The 18,890-nt window shown below is 37.8% G+C and overlaps 1 protein-coding gene across 2 annotated transcripts in view; it reads left to right on the top strand.

The window, feature by feature from the left end:
- The window catches only part of TMEM245 (transmembrane protein 245), a 100,400-nt gene that overhangs the window by 67,050 nt on the left and 14,460 nt on the right, over positions 1 to 18,890 (top strand). For both annotated transcript variants that reach the window (XM_069106010.1, XM_069106013.1), the window contains 2 exons: positions 13,452 to 13,552; positions 17,914 to 18,088. In XM_069106010.1, the coding sequence (XP_068962111.1) occupies positions 13,452 to 13,552; positions 17,914 to 18,088 (276 nt within the window). The remainder of the gene's footprint in view (positions 1 to 13,451; positions 13,553 to 17,913; positions 18,089 to 18,890) is intronic.

Here is an 18,890-nt window from a genome sequence, read left to right as displayed (position 1 = left end):
GGTCCTTAAGAGAGAACTCTAGCTGAAATCTCAAAATATGTAAGGGTATGGTTCTCTATGTGGACAGAGGGAAAGGAAGGAGATTCCCAGTGGGGTAGCCCATACTAGTCAGAGGTTGTTATTTTTCCTTCATTCTCAAAGACAACCGTGGCATCAGAAATGTGATGCTGTGACTTGCAAGTGAATTGGATTTAAGTGAGGGAGGGCTGTGCAAGTCACCAGCCTCACTTCTTCCTCTGGAGTCATCTGGGTCCAATGACAAGATACACATCAGAACAAATGGAGATGGCCCCAGATGCAGTGGGAGCTCTGCATGGAATGATACCAAAGAGTTTTGATATGTGGAGTAGGGAAGAGGGCACTCAGTAGTTTGTTTCAGTTTTCACAAAAATAGTAGGTAAGGCTTTCTGCTGAGAGGGAGATGGTATAAAAATGGTATAGTTGGAGTTGAGATGTGTAGCAGCTGTTTGGGGGAATGTCAGCTAATTATAAAGCATTGTCATGCATCAGTGAGGATTCAGTTGAGATTTGGTCACATAAATTTGTAGTAGATCTATTTGGCACCATTTCATGACTTCTTATAGCACCATTTAGTGTGCAGGATAAGAGAAAATGGGTAGAGTAAAAGTAACTGAGAGTGCCAGGTTAACAAGTTGTGAATGCTAAGAGGAGAAAGAGACAAAACATTCAGTCAATCAAGTACATATTAAGAGCCTACTATGTGGTAGGTATTTTGCCAGGTGCTAGGGATACAAGTAGAAAAAAATATAACCCATCTCTGTACCCATTGAGCTAACATTCTAATGTAAGAAACAAGTTAAAAATACCCCCACTAAACTACATCCTCCTTAAGGGCAGGGCTTGCTTTTTGCCTTCCTTTGTATTCCAAGCCCTTAGCAGAGTACCTGGAGTATAGTAGGTGCTTAATAAATGCTTATGGATTGACAACATATGAATATAAATAGCATAAACATAAAGTTAATAAATAAATAAATATATTATACATAGACAAATAGTTGAATTAAAGCTACCTCGGGGGAAAGGAGCACTAGCAGTTCAAGGGATCAGGAAAAGCTTCGCACCGAAGACGATGTCTGAGCAACATCTTAAAGGAAGAGAGTGACTCTTTGAGGCAGAGGGAAGGAAGGATTGCATTTCAGGCATGAAGGACACCCAGTATGAACATGCAGAGGCCAGAGATGGAGTGTTGTAAGTGAGGAAGACAGGAGAGCTTGATTGGGTTGCAGACTGAAGTTCTACAGGTGATATCCAGTGAGGTTGGAAAGGTAGGTGGGGTAGGTGGGTTTTTTTTAGTGCTTTACAAGCTAACCAGAGGAGTTTACTTTTTTCTTTTGCTTTTTGGAGGGCAATTGGGGTTAAGTGATTTGCCCAAGGCCACACGGCTAGTATTTGTGTTAGGTGTCTGAGGCCAGATTTGAACTCAGGTCCTCCTGACTCCAGGGCTGGTGCTCTATTCACTGCGCCACCTAGCCGCCCCTGGGAGTTTACATTTTAAAGGCAATAGGAAGTCCCCATAGTTTATTGAGTAGAAGAGTTACATGGTCAAAACTATGCTTCAGAAAAATTACTTTGGTAGAAGACTATAGAATAGACTAGAGAGACTTGAACCAAGAAGCTGTTGTAATAATCTAGGCCAGAAGGGAGGAGGGCTTGAACCATAGTGGTAACTAGTTGTGTGAATAGAGAGAAAGAATTGGGTATGAGAGATGTTATAAAGGTAGAAATGGTAAAATTTGGCAGCTGATGGGATGTATGGAGTAAGGGAGAGTGAAAAGTCAAGAATAATGTCAAGTTTATGAGCCTGAGAAACTGGAAGAATATTGGTGCCTTCAGCAGAAATAAGGAAGTTTGGAAGAAAGTTTTGGGGAAAAGATAATTTATTTTCCTGAAATCCCATTTAAACTGTGCATACCCAACAGTATTATACTGGAGCGGTTTCCCCAAGAGAACAAATTGAGGAAAAGGACCCATATGCACAAAAATATTTATAGCAATTGCTGTTCTGGTGGCAAAGAATTGGAAACTGAATGGATGCCCATCAATTGGGAAGAGGTTGAACAGGTTGTAGTATAGGATTGTGGTAGAATACTATTACGTAGTAAGAAATAATGAAAAGGATGGCTTCAGAAAAACCTGAGAAGACCTATATAAACTGATGCAAAGTGAAATGAGCAGAACCAGGAGAACAATCTACACAATACTAGTGATATTGTAAAGATAATAAACTCTGAAAGATTTGGTAACTGATCAACATCATAACCCCCCACAGTGTGAGAAGACTCCTAATGAAATAGATAGAGAACTGATGGATTCAGTTCAGATGGAAGCATATTTTTTCCTTGTCTTTCGTTTTAATGGGTGATGGAGCAGGACATGATTAACATGGAAATTTATTTCTATACATTTTTTTTTTCTTTTGGAAGGCAATTGGGGTTAAGTAACTTGCCCAAGGTTACACGGCTAGTTTTTTTGTGTGGGTGTTAAGTGTCTGCGGCCAGAACCGAACTCAGGTCCTCCTGACTCCAGGGCCGGTGCTTTAGTCACTGTGCCACCTAGCCGCCCCTATACAGATTTCTAATAGGTTTTGTTTTTCTAGCCTTCTCATTGAATAGGGAGAGGGAGGGAATTTGGAACCAAAAAAAGATTTTAAAGAGTTGCTGTGCTTTCAAAATAAATAAAAATAACATTTTAATAAAGATAATGAGTTGTTTTAGACATGTTGAATTTAAGATGTCCCCAGAACATCCCTTTTTGAAATGCCCAGTTAGCAATTGGGCTGAAGCCTCAGGGAGAGACTAAGGCTAGATATGGCGTTCAGGAGTCATCTTCTTGGAGATGATAATTTGACCCACAGGAGTTGGCCAGGTTACTGAGAGAGAGCACTGAGGAAAAAGAAGACCCAAGACAAGAACTCTGTGGCACACCCACAAGTAGAGACTCAAGAGCAGGAAAAGACAGTGTATGGTTTACCTGATCAACCACAGGGCTGAGAGTGAAGGGAGGAAAATAAGACTGGATGATGACAAAGTGGAGGAGAACTGAGAGTACGGGAATGGGGGTGCGGGGGCCAAAAACCACGCGAAGGATGAAGAACAGGGTTAAGAGAAATGAGATGAGGAGGAAAACGGGAGATTACAGTCAGAAAGGGGGATTTCAGAGTTCAGGTTCACAGATGGATGGTTAATAAACTGGGAGAGCAAAGTACTTTAGGGAGTGTTAGTATATATTGAGGACTCCAAATACAACTTTAAGGGGTTGGGGTAGAGAGATACAGTGTAAGCCAGATTCTAGACTTGGCAGGGAGGAAGAAGGGAGTGACCTACAGGCCAGCAGGATCCAATAAGGGTCCAAATAGGGAGACAGATGATTCTCAAAAGATAAATGAGAATAATAGAAGTAAGAGCTCTAGGAATTGATAGCAAGGAACGTATTAGTCTCTCTCTTTTTCCAGTGTGTCAGGTGACAAGAGAGCAAGCACCTCTTTTACTTTAGGGGGGTAGCTAGAGATGTAGTATCTTCCAGAAAGAGATTCTTTAGAAGTCAGATAGAGAGTATAAAAGGAAGAGAGATGATGAAGAGGAGTTTCTTAATGAATGGGGTCGAGAGAGAAAGCAAGGGAGAGAGAGAGCGTGTAGTGGAAGTAGTCGTGGGAAAGCATTTTTCCTCTCAGTAGCAGGTATAGAGCATATAGAATGTGTGACTTTGCTAGTCATAACAAGGATCTCATTCCTCAGGGACCTATGATGGCATAGTAGTGAAATGTCCTCTCTCTAAATACAGGTGAATAGAGGGTTAGAGGCAACAGGGCGTGGGATCCTGCATCTGTTTTGGTAAGCACTTGATATTCAGAACATCTAGGACCTAAAGGAACTCTTACTCAATGCCAGGTTTTTGGTTTGGTTTGGTTTCTTGCCTTATCTCAAAATAGTGGAAGATGAAAAGAAACCTTTTGCTCCTGCAAAGGTGTGTGTGCAACATCTTGGTCCTGGATGGGACCTTGGTGGCAAAAGTCCAAATGTGAACACTCATCATTTATTGAGAGCTGACACATTGTTATTCAAGGGTTTGGTGAAAAAGATCATGCTTCTAAATATGGCAGTAAGTTCCTGAGCAAGCAGGTGTCCACATGTAAACTTTGACAGGAGCTAGGATTGCAGAGTTCTGGGCAGGGGTCTGAGTGCCAACAGTGGCCTCCCCAAGTACCTGGGTGCTAGTGGTTATGAGGGGGTAATGCACTGGTTTGGCTTTTTTTTCCCCTTTATACAATAATGGTAGGCACAAGGCAGAATGGGTTCTCTTTCCCACATGTGGCAGTCTATTACCATCTACTTACCTTCCACCAGCCATGACATTCCGTAGTAATGGAGAGCTGATGGGTCAGTTTGTTTTCTCAGACTGACTTGGTGACTGAGGTAGTAGTTAGGACAGCCATGCATGTCAGTACATTTTGCCATAGTAAGTTCCAGGGGAGGAGGAGAGGACTCTAAAGGACCAGGTCCTGAGAAGGACCAGGGCTGGACTAGCTGAGTGATTCTTACTGATCTCCCCCAAACTAACTTTTACCCTTACCTCTTTCTTGCTCCACACATTTGATTCCCCATTATCTATCAAATAAAATCCAGTCTCCTTAGTTTGGCAGTCAGAGCCCTCGACAGGCTAACCTTAACATATATTTCCAGCTTTATCTCCCATTATTCCTTGTTAGGAGTCCTCCTCCCTAGAAAAACTGGATTGTGCTTGGAACTTTCCTTCCTCTTGTCTTTGCTCAATCTGTTTCCCCTAGCTACTGAAAATTAACTTAAATGATATAATGTCTCCATAAAGCCACCTCATCCATATGTAAACTTTCTCTGTACTGAACATCTATAATATTTATTATCTATAGCTCTCATAAAACAGTTATATATTGCTTTGTATTGTAATTGTACATACATGTGTCTTATCTCCCTCACTAGATTGGAAGCTCCCAGAGGGCAAGAAACTATGTCCTTTACATTTTGGTATTCTCCACAGAATCTTGTATAAATTATTTCTTGTATGAATGATCTCATTGTGAGAGATTCATTCAACAGACATGTATTAACAGCTTACTGTTTCCAGAATACTATGATAAGCTATGGAAGAACTGCGAATTTATATAAAATATAGTCCCAACCCCCATTGAACATATAGCCCATGTATTAAAAGCAGTTATAATGTAGGAAGAATGCATTAGTGGGTCCAACAGAAGAAAAGTGCTCTGACCACTTCCCAGAAGAAAAGCATTACCAGTGGGGAGAGTTACAGATGACTTCACATAGGAGGCAGAATTTGAATTGTACTTTAAGGGATGAGTAGAAGTTCAATAGGTGATCTCAATGAAAAGACTGAGCAAAACTTTCATGGAGAAAGGATCCATATGAACCTTGATTTAAAGGGTAGGATTCAGATAAAGGGAACAGAGGAAATAGAGCACATCACAAACATTAAATATTTAGGTTTACTGAATGTCACTGAAATACATATTCTATATAAGAATCATAAAGCAAGATTTTAGTTATATATCATACTTTCTGTTTTTTATATTTGTGATAGATATTTGGTCATTTTGGTTACATGAAATAGCATATTTAAGCATCAACTTGAAAATTTGGAGACCAAAGATTATCCTACTCACTAAGCTGAAATCTCTGATTAATCACGGTTACTAAAATTTTGGCTTATTAAAAGATATCATATGCTGTGCTAGTACAAAACCAAGTTTTAGAAATTTTTCATTATTCTTTAAAATGAAGCTATATAGGTTTTTTAGTGCAAAATCTCTCAGTTTAAGTTCTCTGGTGGATTCCATGTTTATTGTGTACCAGTGTCTTTAGAGACTTCCCTTCAGGTAAGGGATAAGAGGCAAGTAAGCTTTTTAGACAACCTCTTTTCCAGTTAATATAGTAATATTATCAATAGCTAAATAATTTGCCCTAACTTGATAATACAGTTATATACATCAGGTATGAAGTTTAACACTGCTAGCCTAAAAATTCAAGACATAAATTGTGTCAAAGGAAAATCCTCTTATGCTTTGATCAGTTTGACCAACTGTATTTTCTTAAATTAATGGTGCTCATTTATATTAGATACATCTGTGTCATGCCATAACATTGGAAAATTTGAGGGTCCTGATGATAATGTTAAAGTTGGGTTTGTTTTTGAGACTGAGCTTCTCCAAGTTTGTATAAATCTCAGAATTGTAATTAAAGATCATTTAAGCAGTACTTAAGAATTTATGATTATGTTTTCACTGACTATAATAAAAGACATACATTTAGAAAAATTTCAGTATCATGAAGATTGAGAATTCCACTGAAGCACTTTCTCTCATACCATTGACAACTCTTGTGGCCAAGATAGTAAGGAGATCCATTTTCAAGAGAAATCTAATTCTCCTTCATTAAGTTTGCATAGTGGGACGGCTAGGTGGCACAGTGAATAGAGCACCGGCCCTGGAGTCAGGAGGACCTGGGTTCATATCCGGCCTCAGACATTTAACACAAAAAAATAGCCATGTGACCTTGGGCAAGTCACTTAATCCCAATTGCCCTCCAAAAAGCAAAAAAAAAAGTTTGCATGGTGCATCATTTTAAGTTGGGGAAAATGAACTCTTAAATGGAGACTTTAAACATGTTGTATAGATAATTACCATTGTAATTTCTCCATTATACAATTTGGCTTTAGAATATAATGTCAGATGTGCGTAATCAGTTATTAATCGTAATGCTTCAGGAAAGTAGAAAAATTTGAATTATTTATAACCCAGTAATAATTTAAGTAAAATGGATTATTATTGGGAATTAATTGCATGATATTCAAAGCTTCCCCATACTTTAACTTTTCCATTCTGAAGTACATAGTTATTTATATACTCACTAACCTCATTGAATCTTGAATCTTAATTTACTCTAATTCTTTTTCATTGTTAGTTTGCTGAATGAATGAGGATGAGATTCGATTTTGAGTTCATGGATCTCACTGAGTTAGTGGCATGCCCATCTTTCCCTGTGCTATTTTCCCTTCCCCTAGAAGCATGTCATTCTCCTAAATGTGCATACCATACCCTTCTTCCCTGATGTTCTCATTCTGCTTGCTCTAGTGGAGATATTGCACATTACTAAGTTGCATGTTGTCACGGCCTTAGTGCAATTTAGTATGTGTGATATTTTCACATGAGTGCATGCACACGGGTATGGCTGTGGCTTAAAGTTATTGTAGCTTTTAGTTTTTGTTGGGTGAGAAATTTCCTTATGTGAATCCAATTAAAGCATTGTATAATATCCTTGTTAATATTTGTACTGTACCTTTTGGAGCTTATCAGAAATATATATTGCATAACATACATATTGTTAAGACAACATTTCCACTTGAGAAATTGTTGTTTGGGGTTTTTTTTTCCATTTGTGGGTAACTCAGAGTGCTTAGTTTTTATTATACATTTAGGGTAGTTATCCAGAAAGTAAGATTTTTTTATTTTCTGTTTAGAGCAAATTAAAATTTCATTAAAAATACTCAGGAAATTTATTATTTATTTTGAGTTTGCATAAATTGAAATGTAAACAGCAGGTTTAAAGCAGCAAGGAAATAGGTACCAATCCATTGGAACAAGTACCTCTTCTAACAGTGATAGAATAGTAAATATTTTGCCAATATGGGAAAATTAATGAAGTGAAATTATTTTAAAATAATCAGATCAGTAAACATAATAGGTTCTTAATCATTTGATTAAAGATGGTACTAAAAAGAATTTAAATAGACTATCAAAATATGAGAAAATGTTAGTATATTTTCTAAAGAAAATAAATTTGTCTTCCATTTTATTACTCAGTGTTCTTGAGTTCCATGATCCATTAATGTGGGTAGTCCCTCCAACAATTTAAATCACAACCCATCTACATTTTATTATCTTGTGCATTTCTTTTACATGCTCTCCCTTAAATCTACTATAGAAGGTCTGCCTAGTGTGCTAGGAACCTTCCTTTAGGTTTTTTAACTCTCCATGAGTACATGTGCAGCATTTGACTTTTCCCCATGTTATCTCTCAACCTATACTACTGAACCAGCCTTTTCTGACAATCCATTTCCTGATTGTGTTTTTTACAACCTTTGCTAGGAAGTCATCATTGTTGATATGCCGCAGCAGGAAGGCCTAACTACGAACAATGGTGAAATAGACTTCAATTTAACATACATATGGTAGAACTTTCTAACAAAGCTATCTACAAATGAAATGGGCTATTTCATGAAATACAAAGTTTCCTGTTACTAGGAGACAAGTTTTGATTCAGTATAAGGAAGAATTTTCCAACTACCAAGGATTATCCCACCTTTTGCTGAAGCCTGTCCTGGTGTTAAACTGCTTCACTCCCCAAGTTGCTAGTGCCTTCCTTTCTAAAACTGTCTTCCATCCACTGTGCGTTTGTTTTGTACATACCAAGTTATTTACATGTGGTGTCCCCCATAAGAATGTGAGCTGCTTAAGGGCAGGGGCTGTATCCCCAGCACTTAGAACAATGTGCTTAATAAATGTTTGTTTTCTGTTTGTATCCCCAGCACTTAGAGCAATGCCTTGTACATAGTAACTGCTGCTTAATGATTGTTTTTTGTTTAAGTGTTCACTGTGTGCCAAGCACTGGGGATACAAATAAAAAAAGAAAAATACTCCCTGCCCTCAGCAGGCTTATATTCTAACAAATAAACAGGAGCTGAAAAGGAGGGGGAGGGGATAGTTTTGAGATCCAGAAGAAGTCTGGAAGTAGGCAACAATGATTTGCTAGTCATTTTTCGAGGAAATTATAAAGAGAATTTCTTGATTAAGAAGTTGGGCTAGATTACTTGCAAGGTTCCTTACAGTTATATGATCCTATGAATATGCATAGCATCATATACTGAGTTGTATTTTTTTTAACATGGCAGTAATAACGTAAATTCATGTTGACTTGTTTTTCAGTTTGATTAACAAAGACTACGACTTTTTTTCTTTTTGAAGGGTAATTGGGGTTAAGTGATTTGCCCAAAGTCACATGGCTAGTAAGTGTGTCAAGCATCTGAGGTCAAATTTGAACTCAGGTCCTCCTGACTGGCCCTGAGTGCTCTATTCACTGCACCAACTATTAAAGACCACGACTTTTAAAATTTAGGGGGAACATTTCTCTTAAGGGGTTTATAGTCTTAACACAGATCTAACCCCCACTCCAGCCACTACCACCATCACCCCGCCCTATTCTGCTATCAGTCATAGAGCTTTATTTTTTTTTTTTAAGCAATTGGGGTTAAGTAACTTGCTCAAGGTTACATGGCCAGGTGTTTCTGTGTGGGTGCTAAGTGTCTGAGCCTGGATTCGATCCCCAGGTCATCCCAACACTGGGGCCAGTGTTCTTACTCGCTGTGCTACCTGGCTGCCCCAGTCATAGAGCTTTAAATCATAGATGAACATTATACATAGATTCTTGGTGCTAAAAGAGATCAGAGAGCATCTAGTTCAGTTCACAGCCTGTAAGCTAAGAATGGTTTTTACCTTTTAAAATAAAGCATGCAGTATCAATATTTTGTAAAGCATAAATATTTTGAAATATAAAAACTATTTTTTGGCTCATGAGCCATACAAAAACAGATGGAGGGCCAGATTGGCCCAGGGTTGTCATTTTCTAACTAATGGCCCAATCCTCTTTTTCTGAATGAAGAAGCTGAGGCCCAGAGAGATGAACTTATTTGCCTAAGGTCACAGTTAGTGGCAGAAGAGATGAACTGACAAGAGTCCAGGTCACTTTATAGATCTGCTGTTTTTTCATTACATGATTGTACTTCCTATAAGCTATTCCTTATCAGGAAAATGTTAGGGACCCACAATCTATTGGGAAGATTAATTAAACTTTATACCAGGTTATTCCCCATGATACTTTGAAGGCTTTTATCAGTGAGTGTGGTGGGAGTTATATCTTAATGAAGTAATTAAGAAGTTAGTGTCCTATATATGGAGGAAAAGGTTAGGGATTGTTTTTTTTTTTTCCTACTGCCCAGGAATATTAGACAGACTTGCTTTCCCTTCCATTGTTACATCACTTCTCTGTTGATGCCTTTCTTCTCTGAAGCTCCTTTCACTGAAGCTCAGAGCTGCTACTCAGGTCCCCTTTCCCTATTCTGACCACTGTCGAAGGAAGAGAATTAACTGTGGCAAGTCCTTATTCCCAGGAAGTGCTGGGTGGGATTTTTTTTTTTCATTTAACTCATAATTTTCTTGTTTAGCTCCCTTAGTATCCTTTTTAAGACATTTAAAGTCCTGAAGGGAAACTTGTTTGTTCGTCTTATATCTTTGAATGGTATTACCATATCATCATATAATTCCTGCCAATTGATCAAATATGTTGACTTTTCCAGATTTCTCTTGACTGGTGTTTGCATTTCAGAGTTCTTACTCACCTCTAGTCTAGTCTTTTTATCAGAAATATTTGAAAGTCCTCTATTCAATTAAAGATTTTTTTTACCCTGTAGGGTTACCCTCTCCATTGTACAGGGTAAGTTATTCTTGTTTGTAAGCCTGTATCATTTGCCTTTTGGAATATTCATTTTTAGTGGAAGCTTAAAATTCTTATGTGACCCTAATTATGGTACCTTAGTCTTGAAATGCTTCTTTCTGAATACTTGCAAATTTTTTTTTCCCTTTGATGTGGGAACCTCTGGACTTTGACCTTCCTGGGACTTTTCCTTTTAATAGTTCCTTTCAGAAGGTGATTGGTGGAATATTTTTATCTTTACTTTTTTCTCAGATTCTACTTTATCTGAGATGTTTTCATTTATGTTTCTTGAAAGAAAAGGTCCTGTCTCAGGGAGTCATTAGATTTATTTGGTCTATTCTAGTTATTAGGGGGTCTTACCATGTTCTCTTTTAAGCTTTATATTATCTTTCCAATTTTTCCCTCATTTTTTATTTCTTACTCCATTTCTTTTAGGTATTAATGTAAATCTTGTAGAGGGGGAGCTAGGTGACACAGTAGATAGAGTACTGAGCCTGGAGTCAGGAAGACTTATTTTCTCAAGTTCAAATCTGGCCACAGACACTCACTAGCTGTGGGACTCTGGGCAAGTTACTTAACCCTGTTTGTCTCAGTTCTTCATCTGTAAAATGAACTGGAGAAGGAAACAGCAAACCACTACAGTATCTTTGCCAAGAAAACCCCAAGTGGAGTCATGAAAGTCAGACATGACTGAAACAACTCAACAATGAAAATCAATTTTTCCTTTAGTCTCTGTTTTCATTTGTTATAGTTATTCTTTTGGGGGATTTTAAAATTTGCATAGTTTTTAATACTGTTAAGTGTTTTCTTTGATTTTCTGATCTCTCTAACTTTAGTTCCTAAATTGGGGCTTTGTGCCCAAACTAGACTCCATCCCCTACTGTGTCTTAAAGGCTCTCCCCATTCCAGTCCATCTTTCACTCAGCTACCAAAACAATCTTCCTAAAGTTTAAGTCTGACCATGATACATCCTACTCAATAAACTCCAATGGCTCCCTATTACCTTCAGGATAAAATATAAGATCCTCTATTTGGCATTTAAAAACCTTTACAACATGACTTTTTTCTTCCTTTGAAGTCTTATACTCTTCTACCTATTCTACAAAGCACCTATAATTCTAGCTGTTCCTGCCACACAAAAATCCATCTCTGGCTTTTCACTGGCTATACTCCACTCCTGGAATGCTCTCCCTCCTCACTTCTACTTCCCACCTTTCCTGGTTTCCTTCAAAACTCAGCTTAAATTCCACCTATGACAAGGGATCTTTCCTGGTCCCCTCTCAAACCCTGTAAGATTAGCTTTCATCTGCTCTATATCTTGACTATATTTAGCTGTTTACATATTTTCTCCCCAGTGAAGTGTGAGCTCTTTGAGGGTAGTGACCAAGTTTCTTTCCTTGTATCTCTAGCACTTAACACATTGCCCGGTACATAGTAAGTGCTTAATAAATGTTTATTGACTGACTGACTTCAGTTAATCTACTAAATTTATGAGCTTTGCCTTTTGCTATACTCTTTTGTTCTTCACATGATTTTTATACCTGGTAGACAACTGCTTATTGCTTTGTAACCTTAATTAATTGAGCTGAAGAAGTTAGATAATAGAAGGAAGAGAAGTTTAAGTATCATTTACCTCTTCACATGCTATGGGTAACATATTGTAGCCTAGGTCCCTTGGGTTCATCTGTGTCATCAGCTTCAAGTTACCCACATAACAATAATTTATTATAGTTTTGTCAATAAAATATCTGCTGGGATGAAAACAAGGTGAATTACTTAAGTAAATAAGTAACATATTTACCTAATTGGTGATTCATTGTCATTACATCATGGATTATTAGAGTTGGAAAAGACTTCATAACATAAAATCATCTAAGAATATAGAACATAGAAAAAAATTAAGAGAAATTGTATTTTATAAATAAGGAAACCTAAAGAGAGATGGGAAATAACTTCCCTCTGGCTATTTAGCAGACAATGATAAAGCTAAAATTAGAAACTACTTCTTCTATGTTGTATCCCTTCACTGACTTTCCAGGTCAGCTTTTGATTATCTATATTCATTTTGGGGTGAAAAATACAAATGGTTCAGAACAAAATAATTCAGAAGTCAAAGTTAATTCAATCCAAGTAATCCTTTTAAGGTAGAAGATTCTAAGGACACTATAGCGATTTATCCTACAGGTAACCACCGAGAACCAATTACTGCCAATTGCCCTGTTGAGTCATTTCCTTGTTTTTCATTTCATCCTAAGGATGTGAGCTAGTCTGTAAGAAAACCTTATATGAAATTAATAGTGAACCACAGAGATGCAAAAGGGTAGGTCTGTAAGTCTGGGGTCATCTAAATTTAAGAAGAGCTAACCTCAAATGTGAGATAAAGAAGCCAAAAAGTGAGGCAAAAGACAAATTGCAGCAACAATCTAATGAACATGAATCTTTGGACTTTCAAAAATGGTGTCAGTTATTTAGGTAACAATGTGAGTCATTAATCTTTGGTACATTATTAGAGGAATAATTAATACTTTTACTTTTGGGACAAGTTGTCTCTTTTATTACATAGATATAAAAGTTATTTAATTAAAAAGAATTATTTTATTTTTCGTAGTAATATGGTTTTGGTGGTTTTTTTGCTTTTTGAAGGGCAATTGGGGTTAAGTGACTTGCCCAAGGTCACATGGCTGGTTTTTGTGTTAAGTGTCTGAGGCTGGATTTGAACTCAGGTCCTCCTGACTCCAGGGCTGGTGCTCTATTCACTGCACCACCTAGCTGCCCCTATAGTAATATGATTTTAATATTCTCTAACAATAAGAACATTAACCTAAGTTGTAATTGAATTTTCCAAGTAACAATGTGACAGTGATTTTATCTTTTTTTTTTTTGTCATTTTAGAGGTGTATTTGATGCTTCTCTGAAAATGGCTGGGTTCTATGGATTGTATACTTGGCTGACTCACACCATATTTGGAATCAATATTGTCTTCATCCCATCAGGTAACCATCGTAATATAAGTTCAGTTATATTCTTTTTTTTTTTTTTGAGCAATCGGGGTTAAGTAACTTGCTCAAGGTTACACGGCCAGGTGTTTCTGGGTGGGTGCTAAATGTCGGAGCCCGGATTCAATCCCCAGGTCATCCCGACACTGGGGCTGATGCTCTTACTCGCTAAGCCACCTGGCCGCCCCTCAGTTACATTCTTTTAAATTGACATTTTGTTTAGGGTCACGTGTTATTCCCCAGGTTTGAAGTAATACTTTTTCTAAATCTGGCTCAGAAATCTTTGGAGAGTTGAACTCAGAGTATGAGTTAACATATATTTTAAAACTGTTATGGTGATTGTCTAACAGCAAACATTTTAGTATCTTTATGATTTTGTCCTACAGAATGTTGTTGTTACTTTCTGGGGGCCAAGACTCCTTCCTCTACTGCTACTTGAACTATGTATACATCTTATCTGAGTTCTAGGTAATTTCTGGAATCATCTAGCACCCTCTTTATAACTGAACTCTTTTCAAGTCATTTTGTGTGTTACAAAGTTAGAGAAGATCTGGCTCAGGCCCCTCATTTTTATAGGTAAGGGTACTGAGACTTGGAGGATGAAGTGACTTGTCTAAGGTCACACAGCCTGATGGTGGAAGGACTGAGATTGTTCTTTTGATTCCCCAGTTGAGTTTCTGTCCATTGCACCATACTACCCTCACTAATTTTTTCATCAATTCTCATAGATTTTTTTCCTTTTCTATAGACATTTGTCATCTTAAAGGGACCTTACCTAGAGCTGCTCTGTCACTGATACCTTCTTTCCCCATTTATCCATGGTCAGCAGTGTTTGTAATCTAATGGCCCTAACCCTACCCTGTTTTAACCAAACAGCACCTAGAACTAAGAATTCAACCACCTTGTGAGTCAGTTCATTCTATTTCCAGAAAGCCCTAAAGGTTAGGAAATTCTTTTATTAAACCAGAATCCTCCTCTTCCTAACTTACATTCATTGATTCTGATTGTTCCCTCAGAAGCCACATGGATTAAGGACCTTTTTTTGAAGACAGATTCCATGTCTCACTCCCATGTGTTGTCTTCTTCATGCTAAACATGCCCATTTCCTGTAACCAGTCTCCCTGTGAAATGGTTTCAAGTTTTCTCATTATCCTGCTCTGATCTGTGCTTTCTAACCCTGGAAGAGAGATCCTGACCAAGAGACCTTTTGTTTGGGGCTGCCCTTTGGATTCCATTTTATTACATAGATACAAAAGTTCTTTGTAATTAAAAAGGGTTATTAATTTTATTTTTCATAGTTATCTGATTTTGATACTCATGAACAATAAAGGCGTTACCTTAAATTGTAATAATGTACTGTTAAAATAGAAAATGTTCTTGCTCTATTACTGAAGTAGCAAAAATAGTAAAGATTATGTTCAGAAAAATGAAAAGGTACATAGAGCAGAAATCAAAGGTTACCCTAAGATTATAAACGTGAAAAATTAGGTTTAGATCTCGGGGTTTATATCATGGCCTTTTGGCAGTCAGGTGAAGCTTATGTACCCCTTCTGAGAATAATATTTTTTACTGCATAAAATACATAGAACTATATTTAAGTAGTTTGATGGCTTAGTGGATAGTATTGAAAGACCTGAATTCAAATCTAGTCTCAGGTACTTACTGGCTGTGTGACTCTAGACAAGTCCCTTAATTTCTGTTTGCTTTGGAAGCAACTAGATGATTCAGCGGGTAGAGCACTGGGCCTAGAGTCAGGAAGAGCTGAGTTCAAATCTGATCTCAGACACTCATTAGTTGTATGACCCTGGTCAAGTCACTTAACCTCTGTTTGCCTAATCCACTGAAGAAGGACATGGCAAACCATTCCAGTATCTTTGCCAAGAGAACTCCATATGGGACCATGAAGAATTGGACACAATTGAAAAACAACAATATTGAAATAGTCATCAGAATATTTTTTTACAAACAAGTTCATGACTTAAAAGGTTTAAAAAGATAAGAAGCTTGTTTCTAGACATGTTGCACATCCAGTTAATCTGAAAGCAGCTAGAAATGTTGACCTGAGGTTCATAAAGAGAGGTCAGGGCTGGAAGGATAGATTTAACTTGGGAAAGTGGAAGAGATCCAAAGACAGACCCTTGGGGAACATCCACATCTAGAGATCAGAAAGTGGACAAACACCCAAAAGAAAAGATTAGAGAGGTAGAAGAATCCAGCAGCGAGCATCTTTTAAGCACTCACTATGCGCTAAGTGTTAGGGACGTAAAGACGAAAATAAAACGTTCCTTGTACTTGTATACACATATAAGTAAATATAAAGTAATTTGGTGGGGTGAGTGAGGCATGAGCAACTAAGGGAACCAGGAAGGGCCTCATGTAGGAGGTGGCACCTGAGCTGAGCTTTGAAAGACACTAGGGATTTTAGGATGTGAGAGGAAAAAGTGCTGTGCAGACATGTATTTTATTCTAGAAATTAGGAGGGCCATTGGAGCTTGTTTGAACATGGGAGTGATGTAGCCAAACCTGGACTTTAGAAATATTACTTCAGTTTGGGAGATTATATTATAGAGGGAAAAGATTTGAGGAAGAGATACCAATTAATAGGCTATGGCAGGAGCCTAAGCTAGAGGTGGGATGGGCCTGGACTAGGCTGACGACCTGGAAAGCAGAGAAAAGGATGGCAGGAGAGGTTGTAGATTTGGCAAATGAGTGGATATTTGGCATGAAGGGAGAATGAGGAATTTAGAATGACTCCACAGTTGTGAAACCAGGTAACTAGAAGGATGGTAGTGCTTTTGACATTAAAAAGGAAGTTCAGAAGAGACATGGGTTGGGGCGGCCAGGTGGCTCAGCAAGTAAGAGCACCGGCTCCAGTGTCGGGATGACCTGGATCAAATCCGGGCTCAGATACTCAGCACCACACCCAGAAATAACTGGCCGTGTAACCTTGAGCAAGTTATTTAACCCCGACTGCTTTAAAAAAAAAAAAAAAGAAGAGACATGGGTTGGGGAGAGGAGGGCAGATGAGTTTAGTCTGGGGTATATTAAATTTGCAATGCCTTAGGACATTGAGTTGGAAATGTCCAGTGGTCAGGTGGTGATGTGAGAGACTAGAGTTCAGGAGAGAGGCTAAGCTAGGCTCTATGGATTGAGAGTCATCTGGGAGACAGAGCCTTGGGATTATACAGAGAGAGAGAGAGTAGGGGAGCAGCCAGATAGGTAGGGGGAGAACCAGAGAACATTATTTTGAAAGCACAGGAGAGTCTCAGGAGATGAATTGGGAGGAGGTGGTCACTGGGGTCAACTGCTTCATGCAAAAAGGTCAAGAAAAATGGGGACTGAGAAAAGGTGACTGATTCCATTGGTAACTTTGGAAAAAGAAGCTTGAGGTGAGGAGAGTCATGAAGTCAGAATGTAGCTTATAAGGACTTGGAAAGGAAGGAGAGGCAGTGAGTGACGCTGTGTGTTTCTGGTGATTTGGCTGTGAAAAGGAAGAGAAAGAATGATAATGTGAAGGGGACCGTAGCTTCAAGAAAGAGTTTTATAAGGAAAAACTTTTCTGTGTAGGTGTGACTATTATGGAAGTGTTTTGCATAACTACACATGTATAACTTATATTGAATTGCTTCCCTTCTCAATGAGGGTGAGTGGGGAGGAAAGAAGGGAGAGAATTTGGAGCTCATAGTTTTAAAAACAAATGTTTAAAAAAATTGTTTTTACATGCAATTGGGAAATAAGATATACATTCAGTGGTGTATGGAAATCTATCTTGCCCTACAAGAAAGTAAGGGGAAAGGGATAAGAGGGGGAGGGGTGATAGAAGGGAGGGCAGACTGGGGAAAGGGATAATCAAAATGCATGCCTTCCTGGGGTGGGGAGGAGGGGAGAGATGAGGAGAAAATTTGGAATTCAAAATCTTGTGGAAATTAATGTTGAAAGCTAAAAATTAATTAATTAATTAAAAAAGAAAAAGATAGGCATGGGAATGTTGTCCCCATTTCACACATGAAGGAGAAATGATGTGACTTGTACGAGGTGACAGTGAATTAATGGCAGGGCTGAGACTAAAACATAATCCAAGTATTCTTTCCACTTCACCAGGCTCTGTGTGTGGGAATTCTTCAGTAAACATTATGCCTCCAGTTCACTGAAGCTTGACTTCAGTTAATCAGTTTAACCTTTACTTACTTTTTTAACCCATTAATCCAGTACCCTGCATTCCTTGAACATTCCATTGAATTTGGGTTATTTTACTATATGTGAATGGAAGCGGGGGAGAGGGTCCTATTGCAAAGAATTAACAGTTTTACTTACTATTTTTCTATGGTATGAAGTTTGTTTTCTTTTTACTTTATTAGCATTAGCAGCAATCCTTGGAGCAGTACCATTTCTGGGCACATACTGGGCAGCAATACCTGCAGTCCTAGATCTGTGGCTTACTCAGGGAGAAGGATGTAAAGCCATCTTGCTTCTGGTTTTTCACCTCTTACCAACCTACTTTGTAGATACTGCAATCTACTCTGATATATCAGGGTAAGTATTTCACAAAGCTAAAGGTAGTATTAGTTGTAATTATGTCAATGTCTTCACATCTTGATAAAAATTCTTTTTTAAAAAATAATTTAGAGGAATTTTTAAGAGTTTCTTACTCTAGCAGGCTTTGTGTTTCTGTTGCCATTATAAAACTTTAATAAAAACTGACTTCATAAAATAGGGCTATTTATGTTACTGGAGAAACATATTTGGTGTACAAATACTATACAAATTAATGCTGAGCCTATGTGCAAAAATTGACAGAAAAAATAACATTAAGGAAATGAACCAACAAGCATTTATTAAATGTCTGTTCTGTACCAGGTACTGTATTAGACTGAATTGGAAAGTAAAGTGAACCAGTCATGTGCCAAGAGTGAGAAATAACAGATAGATTGGGTGCTGCGATTACCCATGAAATGTTAAAAGGCCCAGAGGAAGGCCTCTTATTTGTTGGGGGAATGCAATATTTTTTAAAGGAAGATGCTGATATGAATTGCCCAGGTTGAAAAGATGGGGATGAGTTATAATCTCCAGCATTGGAGTAGATACCCACCTGAGAATTAAAGTAAGGAAGTATATAACTGAGTGTCAGAATATATGAAAATTGTGGGCAGACTCATGTTTTAGTGGTATCTTCTATGGAGAAAGAAATATTACCAGATATATACCAAAATGAAGAATCAGTATTTTATTTTAGAACTTTTCCATTAAAAAACCTTTTTGAAATCAAATATCCACATCTTTACATACTTTTCCTTGTTTTGTCTAATAATTTCAGCTCTTTTGTTGTTGTTTAATT

Source organism: Petaurus breviceps, unplaced genomic scaffold (assembly GCF_028583685.1).
Source record: "Petaurus breviceps papuanus isolate PSGF00001 unplaced genomic scaffold, PetGlider_PUasm1.0 138, whole genome shotgun sequence".
NCBI lineage: Eukaryota > Metazoa > Chordata > Mammalia > Diprotodontia > Petauridae > Petaurus > Petaurus breviceps.
Note: the sequence above shows the minus strand (reverse complement) of the source record. Positions and strands in the feature narration are given on the sequence as shown.